The sequence below is a fragment of the Centruroides vittatus genome, unplaced genomic scaffold (assembly GCF_030686945.1).
Source record: "Centruroides vittatus isolate TY-2023 unplaced genomic scaffold, ASM3068694v2 contig_914, whole genome shotgun sequence".
In the NCBI taxonomy this organism is placed as follows: Eukaryota; Metazoa; Arthropoda; class Arachnida; order Scorpiones; family Buthidae; genus Centruroides; species Centruroides vittatus.
In genome coordinates, this window is record NW_027122603.1 from 730,545 (window position 1) to 750,370 (window position 19,826).

Here is a 19,826-nt window from a genome sequence, read left to right on the forward strand (position 1 = left end):
GAAAAACAAAGCGAAAAAAAGGTAAATTGTTTAACGGAAGTGAGTAGTAAAGCAGAAGCAAAGCAGAGGGAAAGAATTGGAGGAGCTGGTTGAGAGCGACCTCTGATGGTTTCAGAGACACATGTAATTTCGGTGTCTTACCAAGCGACGGTTGGGCGGCACACACCAAACGCCCTTCCCGTAGAGGTGGAGCCCGGGTCCGCTATTCGCCATGTCTAGCTCTGATTTCGCTAGGTGTTCTTGCCTCGGGCCCTATTCAATTGTTACATCAATAGCAGATGAACTGTTGGCATCGTTGTGAGAACGGAAGTTGTCGGATGTGTATGGAATCGCTTTAACTATAATATCCATTTAAATATATTTAATAATTCCCAAAATTTTATTAAAAATTTTAGGGGGTATATTTTCGAAAACTTGTGTTTTAAATTGTCTTCTGGAGCGTTCAAGATAATAATCGATATGCAGGTATGTATAGATAATTTTGATTGGCTGCCCGCTTTTAAATATTCCTTGACGTCATTAATCGTTTTCAAAATCTGAACTTTTGAAAATTTTCAATTCATTTAAATGTTATATGTATAGTTTCTTAAATTCTCAAGTCCGTCTGATGGTTTATTACATTCCAAAAAAGATTATATGTGCTATTAGTATAAAAATGTAGTTAAGCTTCATACTGAAATATCAGTTTTAGTTTAGCTTACACTTTTTCATTTTAATTAATGGTGTTAAATTTTATGTATCTGCCCATTAAATTCGCGAAAAAAGAAAAGGCTGTAAATCTTGGTTGCGTGTTTCCTACATAAATCATCACCTTCTATCTTGTTAATTTGAATGTTGAACGTGAGACGAATTCTGACTGTTATCTATAAGAATTAGGCCTATACATAAAAATATTTTGAAGTAGGAATTTCTTATCTTCACATCATGGATTTCCTTGCTATTATTTATTCTTATACTGTAAATACAAAATTCTTCACATTTTTAAGTCGCTACATCTCCTGAAATACAGAACAATCTCGAGAGAAATTTAGAATTTTGAAATAGGGTCTAATTACTGTATATTCTTTACAATTGTTTAGGCCTTATACTAAATAAAATGCGTTGTAAATGATCAAACAAAAAATCAAATATCTTAAGTATTTATACACGAATTTATATGCCGTAATAGTTTGAATGAAATCGCGATATTGAGCACGCCTAAACTAGCTAGGCCTATTCCTTTTTATAAAATTTACACACAGTTTAAATCATTGGATCATAGAATCAAGAAATTTGGCAACTTTTTCATCCCGAGATGTATTTGATTCACGAGTAATAATTATCTTTAAGGGCCAAATCAGTTAATAATGCAATTATTAACACGAGATGATTTGAACTGATTTGAGCCTTAAAGTTTGTATATTGAATTAAATCCTACATCCAAATTTTAATAGAAAATGAATGCACAAGACTTAGAATTCAAAAAATACAAAGTTTCAGAAAGGAATATTAGATGAAAACTAAAAAATAAGTAGGCCCTAGCCTAAATAATTAGACTATATTCTAAAACAAATACGGAAATTATACAAGTTACATGAATGAAAAGTATAAAAGATAATTAATGGAAAACATGTAAAAATAATCATAAAATTTGATAATGGAGATAGTTTTAATAATGTAAATTTAAATTCGATCTTCATGTGTTTGCGTGTTTTAAAATTGATATAAACTAGTCTTATGATATAATCTCAACGACTGATATAATAGGAATTGTTATCGCCTAGAAAGATTATACAATTCCGATTTACTTAAAGATAAAAAAATGAAAATAAAATAGCGTAGTTTCGAATAACCGAAAAAATAAAATTATACAAGATATTTGTTGGAATGCAAAAAGAATTTCATTCAGGTGTTTATTACTTTTTGTGTCGTCATATCATTGCAGTGTATTCCTACATAACTAATATTCGCCATAATTTAACATATTAAAAAAAAAAGCGTAACACATAATGACGGATAGTGTGCGTTTGGAAAGATTTTTGTGTGATAAATGAATTAAAAAGTAACAGGTGACATCCCATCTTGAATGATTCCTGCTTAAAATTCTGGTCGTCTTCTTCATTCTTTCTATTCTTTACGCCATCTTGACAGCCTTATGTATCGGTTGCTTTGCATCAACATAATCTCTTTTAACTAAAAACTGATCCCACTGGATTTAGGTTATTAAATAATGCCAGGAATATATTCTGGCATAAAAATATTTTTATTTTCAACAAACTATATGGGTTTACTTGCAAATTAAAAATAATTTTAGTAGTAGGATAAATTGCAACATTTAAAACTGAATATTTTTAATAATCTGAAATATGGCTTCATCACACAGCATTTAATTAAATTATTTTAAAATGTAAAAATTATCAGCAAATTTGAGAGTAAATGTAACAATTAATCGTTTGGATTTCATTGATTTTTGGTGATTTAAGAAAACCACCAAAAGAGTTATTTTGTTCAGTTTAAACCACAAGTTCTCCGATGCGAAAGAGGAATTGCTAGCTTTTTTCTCCTCCATTTCATTTCTTTCTTTCCCCTTTTTGTTCTTTTTGGATATCATTATTGGTCAATAACGATCTTTAAACTATATTTTTAATTGTATAATATTATTCTAATCACGGACTTTATACCGTGACAGCCTGCAGCGTTATTGATTTGATTATGTACTCTTTAACCCCGTAACACTATACTAATATTCAGTGCTGTCAGTCTAAATCTGAAAGTGGCATGAGCGTTTGCCTGTAGGCTTATCTTTTCCTATCCTAATTCATTACTTTTTACGTTTTGGGAGGAGTAATTGAAGTATGGAAATTTTATTTTCAAAATATTCTTCCAGCGAGCCTTTTGTTACCTGTTAATACCTATTAACGTCTAGCAATTCTCTATATCAAATGGATTCTAAGGGATTTTTAATGGGTATTAAGTGCCTGGAAGGTATGGTTTTAAAACAATCAAACTTCATTCAGAATAATTAGGATTATTATTCGAATATTTAATTTCATTTATGCATTTAGTAAATCTATAATAAAGAGTTGAAAATAGATTATTTATTGAACATCTTTGAAGCTTATTTTATCCGTAACTTCTGTTACATTCTATTGTTTGTATAATATTTGTGATTTAAAAAAAAAACTGTGTGTATTATTTGTTTAAATGTTATTTATAGCTAAAATAATAAATAATAATCTATATCCCGACTACTAAAATTTAATATTGATGAACTTAATTTAGACCTATCAATTATTAAGACTAATTTTTAATACAAAAATATACAATCTGATACGAAAATGAATGTAAACTATTTCAAATGATGCATATTATTTATAAAACATCTTTATAAAGTTCATATTAAAACCTACATATAAATCGGCTCGAAAACATGAAATATCAAACAATAATTGTTTTGAGTATTTCAAATATTATTTAAATTACTTTCTTTTAATAGCGCATTGAAATGTCTTACACAGGCATTTAATATTATTTCATTTGTAGATTTATTAAACGCAGATTTTTAGCACAAATGAATATCGAAGCATTTAGATCATGGTCACATTCACAGATATCCCAGGTAGAAAGTTTCTTCCATCGGGAATACAATTTATACTGTACTTTTAAATTTTTGTAAATGGTTAATGTAAATATAAACAAGTTACGGAACTAAATTCAATTAATATGGGCCGCATCTAACATTTTATAGGATTTATCTATCAATAATTAAGCCTATGAAATAAGCTTTTGAGTTTCATTAGAAAAGAAAATTTGAAAATATTTAGAAAATGTTTTAAAGAATTTGATAATCCAAAATAATATTTGGATACAATGTTTCGCTTTAAATTGCAAAACTTGAATTTGGTCTTACTCCTCCCAAATTATGCCAGAATCCAAGAAAACATCTGCTACAGTTATTATAACAAATAGAGGGTTTATGAAACAAGGTTTTTTATTTATTAGAAGTGCAGATCTAAGCGTGTTATGAGGGGTGGAACTCTATTTTCAGCAGCTGTCACCACTTTGCTTGTCTGGTCCATGACACCCGTGCCGGGGGAGTACAGGGCCTAAAGATAACATCGGATCAGTGTAGGCCTGCTCGTTATAACTTGTGTTTTTGATAATCTCTGAGATTAGAAGGTCTGAAATCTGTGTTAGTAGTGTCATTGATGCTTTAACATAAATATTTATGTTTTCTACCCATTTAACGCTACACTTGTTTAAAATTGGATATTAATCATGTTTTATTGACAATAAAATGTTTAATAATAGTGATTCTTATAGAATAAATTTTATGAGCATTATTATCTGTTCAATAAACCATTATTATGAGTAAATATTCTAAAATATATAGTCTTATGAGATGTTAATGTAATAGTTCTATTTGTTTATTAAGATTTAAATTCTCAGTATTGTGCGAAGTCCGTAACATTTCATGGTTGTAATTATAATAATGTTTGTTATGCATCGTGGAAATAAATTAGATATAATTAAAATAAGTTTTCTATCATTATTATGAAAATTTAAGAGCGTTAAATAGGCTTATCTATAATTTATTTTAAACAGATACCATCAACCATACTCAAGTTCGCAAATTAACTTACTTTTCGTGGAGTTTATAAAAGTCTTTGCTTATATCTGCATAGACTTATAACTATAAAAGTTATATTTCATACGCTTTACAAAGATATGTGAAGTTTGTGAACAGTTTTTAACAAACCTTCATTTTTTATATACAATTTTTGTAGGCCTATGGTTTTTATTAAAATTTATAAAAATTTAAATACCTTTGAGAGAATTCTTATTTTCTTTATTTCTAGAAAGAAAGAAAGAAAGAAAGAAAGAAAGAAAAAAAAAAAAAAAAAACATTACTAAACACAAAAAGAGAAAAATGCCTACATGTTCTTACTTTATTAAAAGTTATAAGAAACAGAACAAAAAAATTGAATAAAAAATATAGCTTCAATACAAATGTGATTCGATATGATAGTTAAAAATAAGAAATTTGAATGAACGTTTTTTGAACATAAAAAGTCTTCAGAAATGTACTATACTGTAGTACAAGAATGTTTTAGGCCTAGGTCTATTTAGCCGGGAGATGCTATAGGGCCTATAGTATAGGCCTATTTCTCGGACAATAGTTCTTAACTAATAGTGAATACTTTAAATCTTTTAAGTCAATAATAGGTGTAGTCTAATTGAAAAAATAATCAAGTATTTATCCTTGTAAATTAATTACTCCATTATTCCAAACTTTATATTAAAAATATTTAATTCAGGATGTCACATATATTATATTTTCGAACCTTGAATTTAATACTTTTAGTGTCATATATATTTTTTGTTATATATATATAGGCCTATATAGGGCCTATATATATATTATATATATATATATATATATATATATATACAATGATGCCAACTTTATCTGACATTATTAATTAGTCTATTATTTTATAAATTTTAATTTATTACAAAAACCGTAACATCATTTCATAGGCTATATGTCAGTATAAGAAAAATATCAATTTTAATAATTAATTCAATATAATTTATAAAACATAATTAAGAAATTAAATAGTAGTATATTTTCCGGTAAACCTGTCAAAATGCCTACGGTCATTAGTTATGTCATAAACTTCCTTGTTTTCATGTTCTGATTAAAAAAAAAAAAAAAAGATAGAAAAAATCATAATGCTTCTAGCGTAGTTTATATAACAAAATATGCATTTAAAATTTTAATTTTCTAAAAAACAAACTTATTTAATTTGTAGGCTACATATTTATCGACAAACCCGGTTAATAGACATTTTTTTTTGTTTGTTTTGTATCCAGGAAAAAATAATATTTCTATTTTTTTATTATTTAATAATAATGAAAATATTAATATCGATTACATATAAATAGGCCTCTATAAAACTTTTGTATAGCGTGTAGTAGTTTCCAACTATATATTAGGCTATAAAACAGAGTATAACATTTTAGCGTTAACTTATTTAATTCCAAGTGAATTTTATCAATATTAAGTTACAAAGAGAAATACATACGTATAGGTTTATATATAGACTATATAGATGTGAAATATATTTATATCTTTACAACTTAATATTAAAATATTAAATAATGTATATATATATATATATTATTTAATATTTTGAATAATAGTAATAAATTAATTATTAATGAGAATTAGATAAATAATTATTCTCGCCAAATCAAGTATAATTTTTCAATATGAAAATATATCATTATTATATTTATAATGTTCTAAGTTTACAAATATTAAAAGTAATTAAGACAGAGAAATAGTGCTAAAAATATTTGTAGAAACTTAAGCTACTTTCACACTAAAGTATAAGCAGAGTCGAAGAGTTTTAAAACCCTATCATTTGGACTAAAGCATATCACCATAAGTAAGATAAGGATCCAAGTCGCTTTATAGACATAATAGAGATAATAATGCGAATTCCGAATATGCATTTATCTAGGAAAGAAGCAAAGTGGTTTTAAAATTACAGGTCAGACATCAAAGATGAAGAGATAGCCAAGAACTCGGATAGAATAAGAAATTAAATCATCAATTCTTTGTTTCTTTAAATCATACACGCACGACTTACATCGCTCAATATGCACAAACGGATACCTAAAGTAATTTCTCAGTACTAAAGTAGTACCACGCCTTTGCTCTTCTTCCCCGCCTACAACAGTACTAACCAATCGACAAGCAGTCTGCCTGGCACCTGAATGACGTAACCGAATCCAATTGGAGCGAGGCAGCACGTCATATATCTCGTCTTACATTCACCAGTATGAGTGTTTATTTTTTGATATATATAAATTATTTAGATTTCCTCGGGTTAAAAATCGTAATAAATTGGTTAAAACGGTGGTAAAATGACCCGACCGTGTTTTTATTTAAGAATAGCGGTAAAATTGCGGATGAAATTAAATCAGATTAAAATGTCGGCCGTTTTTGGTTAGATGTGTAAAAGTGTAGCTTATCGTGTCCTTATCGGTTCGTTTCCCTGTTGAGGAGTAAGGGATGGATAGGGCTGGTCCGGACCACATTATTTATCCCGGTGAAGGGTAGTCATTAGTCGTGGATAAACACTTTATCATGGAGCTGATTAGAGATCAACACACTTGACACCCTGGAGAAGGACTTTCTATTATGAGGCTCTTCCTATGCCTATCTGGGGGTTGACACGATATCATCTGAAATACAGTGTTGCTAGTCTCACGTCACTTTTCATTTGCGCTTGATGAATGCGGTAGTTGGGCTATATCTATCTCGGCTTCTAGGCCCCATATTTGTCCGAGACCGCTTGTCTGCTTCAGACCTCCTAGTTCGTGATAAGAGCCTTACTATGGTAAAATCCTTTAATAAATCTTTAAGTCCGTTAAGCCTTTTTCTGCAGAACAGATGTCAAGTTTTTCCTAGTTCATTTAAACATGGGCAAAATTAAAACTTTTCTTTTTCATTAATGAGATCTTACATATAAGTAGGGCCCATTTGAATTATGCAAATACTTGTATTTTGCATAATTCAAATGATCGAGATATTTAAATCATTAATCATTTGTAATTATGCGAAATTTTAATTCATACTTTTAAGATACAAGATACGAGATCCTAAAATTTAGTCAAAAATCTACCTTGTTTTAGAACAATGATTTTTGAAATAATATGGTCTGGCAAAAAATAGCCTTATTTATTTCGGACAGTTGAGCTATGGGCCTTTGGCTGTGTGTACACAAGGGGAGTGGAGATTGCATCAAGCAGGGTTGATTGGTAATTATTGGCAGAGTCTGGAGGATCAAAGCAGATGCGTGTAATTAATAGTTGGAAGCTCTGTGATTAAGGCGGCTGCTTATGTGTTTTGCTCTCACGTGACATTCATGCCTAATTTTAATTGGTCCTGCGAGAAGATCATAAATCTTACGCCCAATCAGCTTTGGGTAGAATGGGAGCTTTTTAGGCGCGGTTCGGACTGCGTTTGGCTTTTTTCCGGGAGAAAGTGCAGATGTGATGTTTTTTTTTTTTTTTTTTGTACTCCAATTTTCTCTAGACTGATCAGAGAAAGTTTAAATAACGGTTTTAGAAATTTTTACCTCAGATTTTATTTCAGAATTATTCTAAATAATTATTGTAATAGATTTGTTTCTTTATTGTGTAGAGATATCACTATCATCACATAATTTTCGCATTTTTATGTGTTTTACATCAAATTTACTCCTATAAATTCAAAAAAATTAGCGTAAACCGGATTAATAGAAACGAGAAATAGAAAAATAATTGTACTGTGTTACTTAAAGTTTTATTGAAATGCTTTTTCTGTTTATTTATTTATTTTTTGCTCTTAGTATATCGTGTAAGATGATTATCCGTTAAATTTTGAATTTTATGTATTTGAACACTTAAGTTTTAAATGAATGGAGTTTAAGTTCACGCATTCAACAAAGTTTATTCTAATAATAATGATAAGACGAAGCCATTCCATTGTTTTACTCACTTAATAACTTAGATGCTTGGGTAAATAAGAAACTATAGGAAACAGCTTTGGAGCTGTTTCCTATAGTTTCTATAGCTGTTTCGATCTAACAAGCCGTGAAATATTCTAGAAGAATCAGAAAAATGTTAGACCAGGAATTGCTTGGACCCTGGTCAAACCGGAGCCTTTTCTTCGATCTATAAGTTCGACGAACTCATGCAATGTGAAGGGATCAGGTCCAGAACGTGAGGACTGACCCAGGGGGATGAGAGCACAGAGTTTCTACTTCCAGTCGCTGACAGAAGTGTGAATCAGTCCTGATAGATGGCCGAGCCCTATAATTTGCTTGCTGTTATTGCAGCAATATGGTTGGCATACTAAGAACGCTTTATCTGCAGCATCAAGTGCAGCATCGTTGCATCGATCGAACGAAGCCAGGTCACTGCGCATACTCCGTTACCCCACTAGACCTTTCGGACCACTCCCGAAATGTCCAAGTTTGGGGTTATTCTGAAAATCGCTTCAATGTAACCTATCTACTCACTTAGCTTAAAAAGTTTCTTTAGCAACTAGAAAGGCAAAAGCTTTCGATGAACCAACGTTATTAATTCCGATCTCTAGCTTAATAAAGGTTACTTTGAATTAATACAGACTTACTTTGAAAAACATTTATTATCTTTTTTTAATACAATTGTTATCTTTAAAAAATTTTTAAAAATTTCCAAATATTTTAAAACTGATTTAACTATGGGTCTGTAATGAAATGCTGTGTCTATGACGAGATCATTTCGAATTCAAAAATAACTAAACTAATTGAAATTAGATATATAATTGTTTAGATATACTTTATTATATAAATGGAAAAGTGAGCTTTCAGGATCAACACAAATTTGCACAAAAAATGGACAAAAAACAACTTTTTACGGAGTTAGTTTTCGTCCATTCTTAATTTTTACAGTTATAGAAAAGATAGTTGAGAACTTAAGTTAAACTATAATATTTCTGTAATAAATGATTATATTAAAATCAATTTTAATCAGAAGATTCAGATTCAAAATAACTTTATGTTCTATTCTATTTCATAATTTTGTTTTATATTCAAAAATAAAAAAATAAAAATTGAATTTTTAACTTGGATTCTGATGAAATTTTCTGTAAGAGTTCTGAAATTACTTTAACGTAGAAATTCTTATTTAGTTCGTCAGTAAAATTTTGATTCGAATTACTACAAACCATTTTTGTTACTCAAAATATAATTTATAAGAATAATTAAATAAAGTGAATTTTATCCCAAGGAAAAGGAAAACTTTAAGAGTACGACAATTTGATAGTAGAAAAGATAAATTCTTCGGATTCGTTTGGGACGCAAGTACAGTACACATTCCAATGATTCGGGTGACAAGTTCAAAAGGTACGCACAAATGGACGAGGAGGAAAGGAATTAATAGACATCATCCTCTCGTATAAAGCAATTTTAGTGTCAAGAATTTTCCATGTTCGTTCGCCATGCTTGCTCTAGCTCGGCCACAAGTCAAATCGATATTTTGGAAGAGACAACGTCTTCCATTGTCTTTCGTCTGCAGAACATCATAGACGAGACTCAGAAATCACCAAGTAAACAAATTCAACGTTTTGTATAAATAATTCATCTAAATCTCTGTAATTTCTTAAGAGAAAAACAGGACGTTCTCTGTTTGCTCTTGTCTCTATCTGTTCTGCTTGATATTCTTTCTGCTTCTACATTCATCTTTCAAAAATTGTCCTCTCCCTAACCTGTCCGCCTATAGGCATGGCCTCTGCATATAGATTGATGTTATCTCGGTTTATTTTACTATCATTTAGTATATCGGATTTCGGGGTGTAGGCTTACGGATATTTTAAAATTCTCATTGAATCTTATTCTATCTAAATTAAATGTTTAAGCTAGTATGTTTTCGCAATTGGATTTTCTATAAAATGCCAGATCTGCTTATAATTCATATTAATTTAGATTTATTAAACTTGAATTCATGTTTTAAAAGTATTTTTATGATAATGTACGGCACACCATACTTTTATAATCAAGATAATCTTTAGAATTAGCCAGGGTGAAGTTTGTTTATCGCTTATAAGCTCAGTTTGTTGGTGAGTTCAAGCACTGACTAAATAAAAAATTTAATTGTTAGTTAGGCATTCGATGATCTATAAATCGGATCTGTTTCATTCTAATTTAGAACTAGACAATGAAGACCATTCTTGTGATAATATTGGCATAATTCTGAGCAGTATCGTAATTTTATGCGCTATCGAAATCGGATTTATTTATTTTACTTGTATATCATAAACTAGAGCTTTATAACTAGAATTATAGAAATTTCTGTAAAATTATTTTTGTGTGTATCTTAAAAGTCTATCTAATATTTAAATTATCTAAATATTCAATTAATTGAAAAAGAAATAGGTAACAAATTTCATAAGTCCACCAAGAGTCTAATATGAATTCTCTCCGAGACAAGAAATTAAAAGCAATACATTCTTCAATCTTCTAAGCATAATCCTTCATAAAGGAATCTAAGTAAATTTGACATCAACTTATTATTAAAACCTGACTAAACCTATATTATCCGACACCTAAGCCTATAGACCGAGAACAGATGGAAGAAAATGGAGGATGCAGGCGGAATAAACGATTGAAAGATTCAACAGTTAGATATATCACATGACATTGATTGATGCCTATAGGTATAAAAATTCTTATCATAACTAGGCCGTCTGTGTATAAGGAGTAAAAAAAAAAAAATGCTTTTAAATTCGACGTACGTCCACTAAATAAAAAACAAGAAGTGGAGAAAGCAATCAAGGACGAGTCTCATCTGATAGGTCTATTTAATTATTTTAATATTTTATTTTGGTAATTTACTGGCCTCATAAGAATTTTGGATGCCTTCGTGACGTTAAGTGTGATGAGTGGGTCTATACATCCAAATTTACGTCTGATAAAATTTTGAGGCCTCTGAAGGTTTCTAATTTGCTGATTTTTATTATGAGGCTCGTAAATTATTTTTATGCCTACTATTTGGATAATTTCATTTAAATTTAAAAATTAAAATTTTTTAAGAATTGTTCTTGTTTAAATATTTTTTTTTATCTTATGAAACTTTTTTATTCTATGATGATTCTTACCGAACAAATCTGTAAGAAAAAATGAGTAAAATAAACTATTAAAGTCAAATAATTTAACTCTTAAATATAAAAACAGTATTAGTGAGTGTGTTATTTATTATATTACAATAGAAAATTTTAAAAATAATATATTTTTGTATACTTTTTGACTGGATTTTGATGAAAAACTTTTAAATGACAAATTGTATTATGAAATTTTATTTCTTAATTGTGAATATCATGAATAATAAACAGTATATCACATAAATTTGGAAATACTGGGCCCTATTAGCTTTGAGGCCTTATAAACGTGATTGGAATGTCGGAACTTATACTCTACTATATCACTCATCAGTAGATCTTGTATCTTTTGTGGGCGCGTTAAATATAAGGAGAGAATCTTCTTTAATATGGAATAAATTAAGCAGAAGAGGCTCAGGTAAGTAAAGCACGAAGTTCAGTCATGAGTTTTGCCTCCCCCGGGTGACAGATTAATGTCGGGTCGACAGCAAACTACGTAATTTTTTTTCTTTTTTTTTTGTACGCATTCATATCCATGTTGCATGCTCGCTTTAATAGAACAGCATACATGTTAGTTTGTAGGTAGCCAAAACTTTGTTTTTTTATTCACGAATTATAATCTAAGTTCGTGAAAGATGGTTTGTTAAATGAAATAATGCCTTGAAGATTTTGAATGCTCGGCTCAGATTCCATTATCATTGTCCCAATCATCAGTTGAGAGTTGAAATTTTTGAAAGCATAAATAATTGTTTTAGCCTGTATTTAATAAAAGTTATATTTTTCAGAAAATTGACAATAATTTGATACATTTTATTGTTTTCCCGATCTTAAGAGTAGACAAGCGTGATTTTACTCGTAAGCTGACAATAGCCATATTTTAAATCTAAGTAAGATTTAAAAACTCGGCTATTGTTCTTATAATATAAGGTATTCTTTAGAATTAAGATATTGGATCAATTTAAAGCTTTTATATAGACTTGATCGAATTGAAAAGTTTTATTATTTTCATAAAATCACTGAAGTTCTTTGGAGGGATAATTTAGAACTTGGTTGTGATTAATTATTTTCGTTTCCGCTAAACCTTTTGTTGAACGAGCCTATTAAGTTCAATTAAAGTAGAGGGCCCCAAGATTTCAAGCGATAAGGCAGAAAAGAAACGTATAAATGTTATGCGGGAAGTCGGATAAATGGAAATCTATTTATTTGATCATTTAAAAATTATTTAGCGCAAATTCCGTTACTTTTTATGTTTATTTGTGCTTGTTTGTTTATTCTAGTTTTTGGATATAAGCAAAGCGTAATTAATAGTGACGAAATATCGTTTCATTAGGATTCTAACCTGATGTATTCTACCACCATCGAAATCTAAAATAATCTAGTCATTGCGCCATTTAAATTGAATGATAGTTTTTGTATTCATTCTGCGCTGTGTAGATACGGAACTGACAATTATTTACGTTTCCCCGGTCGTAATATTATCTGAAAGGTCACGTGACGCGATCGACCCCCATTAAGAGTGGCGGAGGTTAGCAAAACTAATGCAGTCAAAAAGCGCAACACAGCTCATTTGGTCCGTCAGTTAGCCGAGTCATCCGGCAGCACATCCCCATAATGTGCTGCATAGCAGATGATGTGGTGGGTCCCTCGATCCGCTATAATAGAATTAAGCAAATTTTTGGTCACGCTGGTCCGAGTGGACAATACCGACGCATTTGATGGCGCTTCATTAGCATGGTCTTGGCGTCTGAAAGTCCGGATGCGGCCCAGATGGTGGCACTTCCCTCCCCCTCTCCACGCTACTCTGTGGTTGACAATGGCTCCTCTTTTGTGCTTATCTTGTCCTTTATTCTCTCGTCTCTGCACAGAGGGCGATCTGTCATTGACTATGGCTGCTCTTGGCGGCCACCACACACCACTGCCTTTTGTGTGTGGGCTATGAGCCTACTTAGAATTATGATGCTTGATTCTCCATGAAGCCTTCTGTGGTTTTCCAAAGCTCAAAAAATATCCTGATGTTTGAGCGAATCTTTTTTAGAAACCACCTGCGTATATAGTTTCAATATTTAAAAAAATTATTTATAAGCTAATTTTTTGTAGGAATTTTGAAATATATTCTTGTCAAAATCATTATTATTTTAAAGATTTAAAAGGAATTAGATCTTCACTAAAATATTTAATAATCAGAGCTGTAATCTAAATTGAATAACTTTTAGACTCCGAGAAACATCCTTATTGAATCTTCAATAGAAATTTATTCAATTTTGATCTTTTCCAATTAGATTAGAAGTCTTCTTTCGAAATTATCTTTGCGAATGGCACAGGCAAGAATGCCAAAGCAAACAATGGCAAGGGTCGAGCGGGCACAGGGTGACATTGTCGGAGGATAAACAAACGTAGAGTTTGATTGATGGCAGATTGAAAAAGAGAAGAAGAGAAAAAACATAATTACTGGCGAGATGTGTCGGGGGAAAATTACAACAGTCAGGAGAGATCAAGGCGCCAATTAGAATGAATCCCGCCCTATTTAATGTGAAAAAATGCTGGGTGGAGATGTGGCTCACCATGTGACGTTTGTAATCTTGTCCATCCTCCGATTGCTGCACTTCTATTACATCCCCAACACATTTGGAATGCTTGGACAGGTGTTCCTCACTAATGCCTTTTCCTCTTCTCCTCTGATCGTCGAAATCCGAAATTCCGCGTGCCCTTCGTCCTAATCTACCCTATGCTAATTAAGCAAGACGCATGCGTCCTCCTTTTCTATATTTTATTAATATCTGATCGATTTTTGGATCGTACCGCGCCCTTCTGCGCGTCGTCAAGATGCGACGCGGTCCTTTTTTGTCTAAGGAAAAAAAAACTAGATGTTAGGAGATGTAGTTCGGGAGTTAAGGGTCGAGAGAAAGTGTGACGCACGGGAGATGGGAGCTCTGCCGCAAACATTCGATTAAATGCGAGTCTCTTCGAGTTGTAGTCTTTCCCTTAATGTAATTTTCTGTCGGTGCAGCACAGATATAATTGATAGGCCTGGCTAAGGGATAATTAGCACACGGCCACCCCGGTAACTCGAAATAACGAGCAGGAGTTGTAACCTTATCCCACCGATTAATCCAATCGTTATCCGGTCCCTCGCTTCCGTGCCCCTTTACATTCTACGCTACAGTAATGAAATTCATTTGCATTCTGCTAATGTCTGATCGTGCTACCCGCTGTGCTACCCTGGGGTGCTGTTCCCAACCTCTCTTCTTCCCTTTTATCGAGCCCTAGAATAGGACTCCATTTTTTTAATATTAAAGGGTAAGTGAAGTTAAACAAGAATAAGGGCTTGACTTTGTTGAATTTTTGAGTATTTTTTGAGGATTGACTATTAATGAGATGATATTAGAAATTTAATGAACGTCGCTCCGTTCTTTAATTACCTGCTGACATGTAATTTTCTCTGATCTATCAGCTGTAATTGAAAGTGGAACTTAATAAAAAATCATATTTGAAAAAGTAGATTATCTGATGATTTTTGTAATTTTAGCTTCATAAATTTCAGTTTTTCTTGAACTCCGTCGGCAGAAAGGGTTAATTTTGAAGAAGATGAAGCTGGAAAAGTACACACCCGTTCGAGGATTTATGCACTTTAGAAATTCGTTTTTTAATGAGAATATACTTCTTCGTGCCTACGTTCTCCTCTCTAAATTATCTCTAAACAAGCCATTCCACTAATCCCTTAATTCACTCATGAAAAACGATCTCAAGAGACAAAAAATTATTCAAATAAAGTTAGAATTGTTAAGATATTCGGTATTAACATCATATTTAAGTTTATAATTCATCTTAAATAGGCTAAATGTAATTTAAACTTATCTTCGTCTACTAGTACTTTATCAATTAATAGGACTTATTATACTTAATTTATGGATGCAGCAATTAGGTCTCACAGATCAGAAATAATATTGTTTATTTAAATCACCTGTTTAAATAAACAATATTATTTCTGATCTGTGAGACCTAATTGCTGCATCCATAAATTAAGTATAATAAGTCCTATTAATTGATAAAGTACTAGTAGACGAAGATAAGTTTAAATTAAGGACAGAAAGGCATATTAATTAAATTAGGTTAAATGTAAGTTTAATTTATAGTTAACATTTGCAAGTTACGTTAACTTAAAAAAAATATATATATCAAATATTTCATTATAACTTAGTAACGTGATTTAAATTATTTCTTTACGCGCAATATTTAAGTGAAAATTTTCATTTAAATTTAGATTATTTCAGTAATTTGTATATAAAATGTCATAATTTTAAAAAAGTATTTGAAATATCGCATTTTGCAGGCTATAAGAAAATGGATTGGTTAATCATTGTTAGCATTACACGACCAGATAATACGATTATTAACTTAGTGTAAAAACAACAATATGAAACAGATACTGGATTGAAACTACGAAGATTTTTTCGGAAAAGAGAATTGGAAATTGTATTTGATCTATTAATCTCTTGCGGCTAGACTAATGTGTGGGAGAAAGAGTTATGTGAGATGAAGCAGTGGTAGTTTGGTCCCAGCCAGACACAGTTCAATCGATGAATCGCCCTGCACATGGCCGTGAATTGATCAAATGACAGACAAACAGAGTGAGCATCTCTGATTGATGGGAGATGATGAGCGATGTGAGACTAGCTCTGGATACTTGATGCCCGTCATCAAACGACCCCGGGGTCTTCCTGGGTCTCAGGGGGACCGGGGGCGTACTAGACCTTTGCCTCATGACCTGCCTCCGGCCAGCTTCTAGGCAAGAGTTTCGCATCAGATGATGCTGAATCATGGTCTGCTGACTGCGGTCTGCATCGATCGGAGCTCCTTCTCTCCCTCTCTTTCTCTCTCCAAACGGAAAAATGTTTCGGTAGTTGAACCTATGCCTAATTGGTTAGAAATAAATCTAACTGCAGATAGGAATTCTCCTATGAGAATATCTAGATTCGGTTCGAATCTCTAAATTTCATATTTTCCCATCATATTTTGTCTCTAAGAATAGCTACATCAACTTAAATTCTTCCACTCAAAATTTTTTACCTTTTCTCAATCATTTTGCTACGAAATTTATCTTTTTTTTTTCATATTTTATATGTTGAAATTAATTTAAAATTTTCCTTAATTGCAATTAACTAGATATTTTTCAAGGAGTAAATTTGTTTGGTTAAATTTTTCGAATTATTTAACAATACACATCTAATTTACGTAATATTATATTAAACTAAAAAGTATCACTGCTTAACGGATAAATATTATTTTTTTATAACAATTTTGTAAATATTTAAAACTAAAAAACATTTCCTGTCTGAAAGAATGTACGGTACAGTACAGTACATTCCACATTTCCAACGTTTTAGTGGATAACAGCATAATATTAGATCTTATATTTATCAACTTTTAAGACTTTTGAAATAAGAATTTGTAAATATAAATAAGTTAAGTTGAAAATCTTAATAATAAAAATTAAATTTTAAACAAACAATTTTAAATTAAATTATATCTGCAAATTCTGTTTAAATCCTAAAACAGGTAAACATATAATTTATTGCACATTTACGCGTATTTCAAGCTCGGAAAAATGTATTTTTGAGTCTAGAAAACAATACGAAAGCCATGTTTTAATTACAAGCCTATCTTTCTACATTTCATACCAATTTAATGTGCGTCGATCAAATCCGATTTTGTGGTTTATTAATGCGATATAATTTTCAGAAATAAACAATTTAATTCACATCATTGATTTTACTGTTTAAGCCATATAAACAACAGACTTGTCGATCGATATTTACTTAATATATTGACAGAAAGGGTGTGGAAGGTTCGTAGAATATTCGTAGTATTTTCTAAAATACGATAGTAAAAATAAAAACAAATCATTGTTATCGTAGGCCCGCCGAAAAGCGAGCAGACCTGAAGGTTTTTTTCCCGGGCCCGGAGAAAACTCGGGAGCCTTTAATGGTTCCTTCTCCTATAAAATTAATGTTATTTTTACTGACGAAAAATAAAATCTTTAAGACTGCTTTTAATTAATAAATAAACATTCTAAGTATTTCATTTGTTCAAAAAATAATAGCTAAGAGGCAAAAAGAGTCCTCTTTACCCTGGGCTCTATAAGAGCTCTCAACGGCTCTGTTAATAATTAATTTAAGACCCATATCTTCGCGGGCTTTTATAGGTTATAAAAACAAGCAAATGAAGAATTGCGATGCACATAGTAACAACAAAATATTATTAAAATTGTTTAATTTGAAAAAGTAAATTAAAAATGTTTAAGATTATATTAAGCTGACTAACTTATGATTTTCGAAGTATTGTACCGATACATTTTCTTATAGTTCTTAAATATAGTATAGGATTACTTGTATTTTGTTTAAATCAAGCAAAACATTTATATCGGATTAAATTTATTAAACTTATAATCAACTATATGTGGCCGATATAGTTTATTATGCAGTAAGTTTTTAATATAACTACGTTTAATTACAAGTTCTCAATTCAAAGTTCATTTACGGCAGATTCGATCCGCTATAGTATCAATCAGCTTAGTGAGAGATGAAGAATTTTGTGATTTTTTCATGGTAAATTTCATGGAATTTACCATGGAAAATCAGAAAATTCTTGGAACTAATTTCTTCGCTATGGCAAGAGAATAACTTGCCGCTCAGCTATTCAGTCGAAGAAAATGCTTTCGTTTCTGTCATTAAAAAGTATTAAGACTGCTCCTTGTATTGAATTAGATCAATTTTTATGATGAATTAATTTATTTCGAAAAAAATATACATAAAATCAAAATTCATTATAAATATGTTTACGTTTAGAATTTGCACGATTTGAAGTCGCATTAGAAAACTGCAAATTTGAGTTCGAAATTTGCTACAATATTCATTTTTTAAATATAACGCGATCTGAAAATTCGAGTGTGTTAACCTCAATAGACCCGGAGATGGATTTTATGCGCACAAATGACTGATAAAATGAAAATTATCATCAGAAATGATAAAAATTAATAAATTTACGAGTAGAAATTACTATTATGACCAAGAATTTGATTTCCATGTGTATCGACTCGGAAGTTTGTTTTTAAGAATTGTCGATTTCGAATGTTTCATTAACAGAAAAGATATTTTTCAAATAGAACATCAGCAAAAATACCTATTTCTAGAATTTAACCGAAAGAAAATAATAATAATAATAATAAACTGAGAATATGTTACAAAGAAATAATAATATTTCTATTGCTGAGAAGTTCATTTTTATTCCTTTTCCTGTATTTCTTTTTTAACTTAATTTTTTCCCTTTTGTGAATTATATAGCATTGCAAACAATTGAATTTTTCCGATATTGACAGATAACCTTGATAACGTCCTTTGAGTAAATTATCAATCTTAAATTCATTATAAACGAAAAAAACTTTTAAAAAATTATTAAGATAAGATAAATATAGCCTGAAGATATCTTGATAAGTTTTGATTCTCATTTTGGTCTCTTACACGAAAACAAATTTTAGTTTATTTTCAAACTATGTTAACCTATGAATCCAAATAAGATCAAAAATTAGATTTATGTTACTTAAAACTCATGTATTGTACAGTACAATACACTTACATGGGTTTTATATAATATAAATCTCTAATTTAAATATTAAAAGCTACATAATTTGATTATTTAAATTATAATATGATTAACCAGATTATAATCAACAATTATTGTAATTCACTTAATACTCAATATTTGCATAGTCTGTAATAAATTAGAAAAGTTTATACGTTTTTAATTTTATTGGATCTAACGATAGTTAATAGAGAAAGGCATTTTTCTATAACATTTAAATGATAAATGCAGTATAAAATGTAAATTAAAAAACTTTAAATAGTCTATATATATATTTTCGTTCAATAATCAAAAGATAACATTCGAAAAATAGTAATTTAAACGTTTCATTAAAAAAAAAAAAAAAAATGGAGACGATTCGAATTGAGTCGGCCAATATTTATAATTAAGAAATCAAGTGTTATAGATCTTTGAAAATTTTGAAGAAAAGCAATCATAAAGACAGAGGGGGAAAAATGGAAAGGGAATAAATAAACAATGCATGGAATGGAAGAGGCAATCACGCAGATGGCTG

General features: G+C 30.4%; 1 protein-coding gene across 3 annotated transcripts in view; it reads left to right on the forward strand.

The window, feature by feature from the left end:
* The first annotated feature begins 154 nt into the window (after positions 1-154).
* LOC136984355 (transcription factor Sp9-like) overlaps positions 155-19,826 on the forward strand; it is a 44,556-nt gene continuing 24,884 nt past the window's right edge. For 2 of the 3 annotated variants that reach the window (XM_067281310.1, XM_067281306.1), the window contains exons 1-2: positions 155-321; positions 396-465. Coding sequence is in view for 1 of the 3 variants with exons in the window: in XM_067281306.1 (XP_067137407.1) it covers positions 460-465 (6 nt within the window). In the remaining 2 variants the exon portion in view is untranslated. Of the gene's footprint in view, positions 466-19,826 lie in introns of all 3 variants that reach the window. The other variant, XM_067281308.1, reaches the window with a different exon arrangement.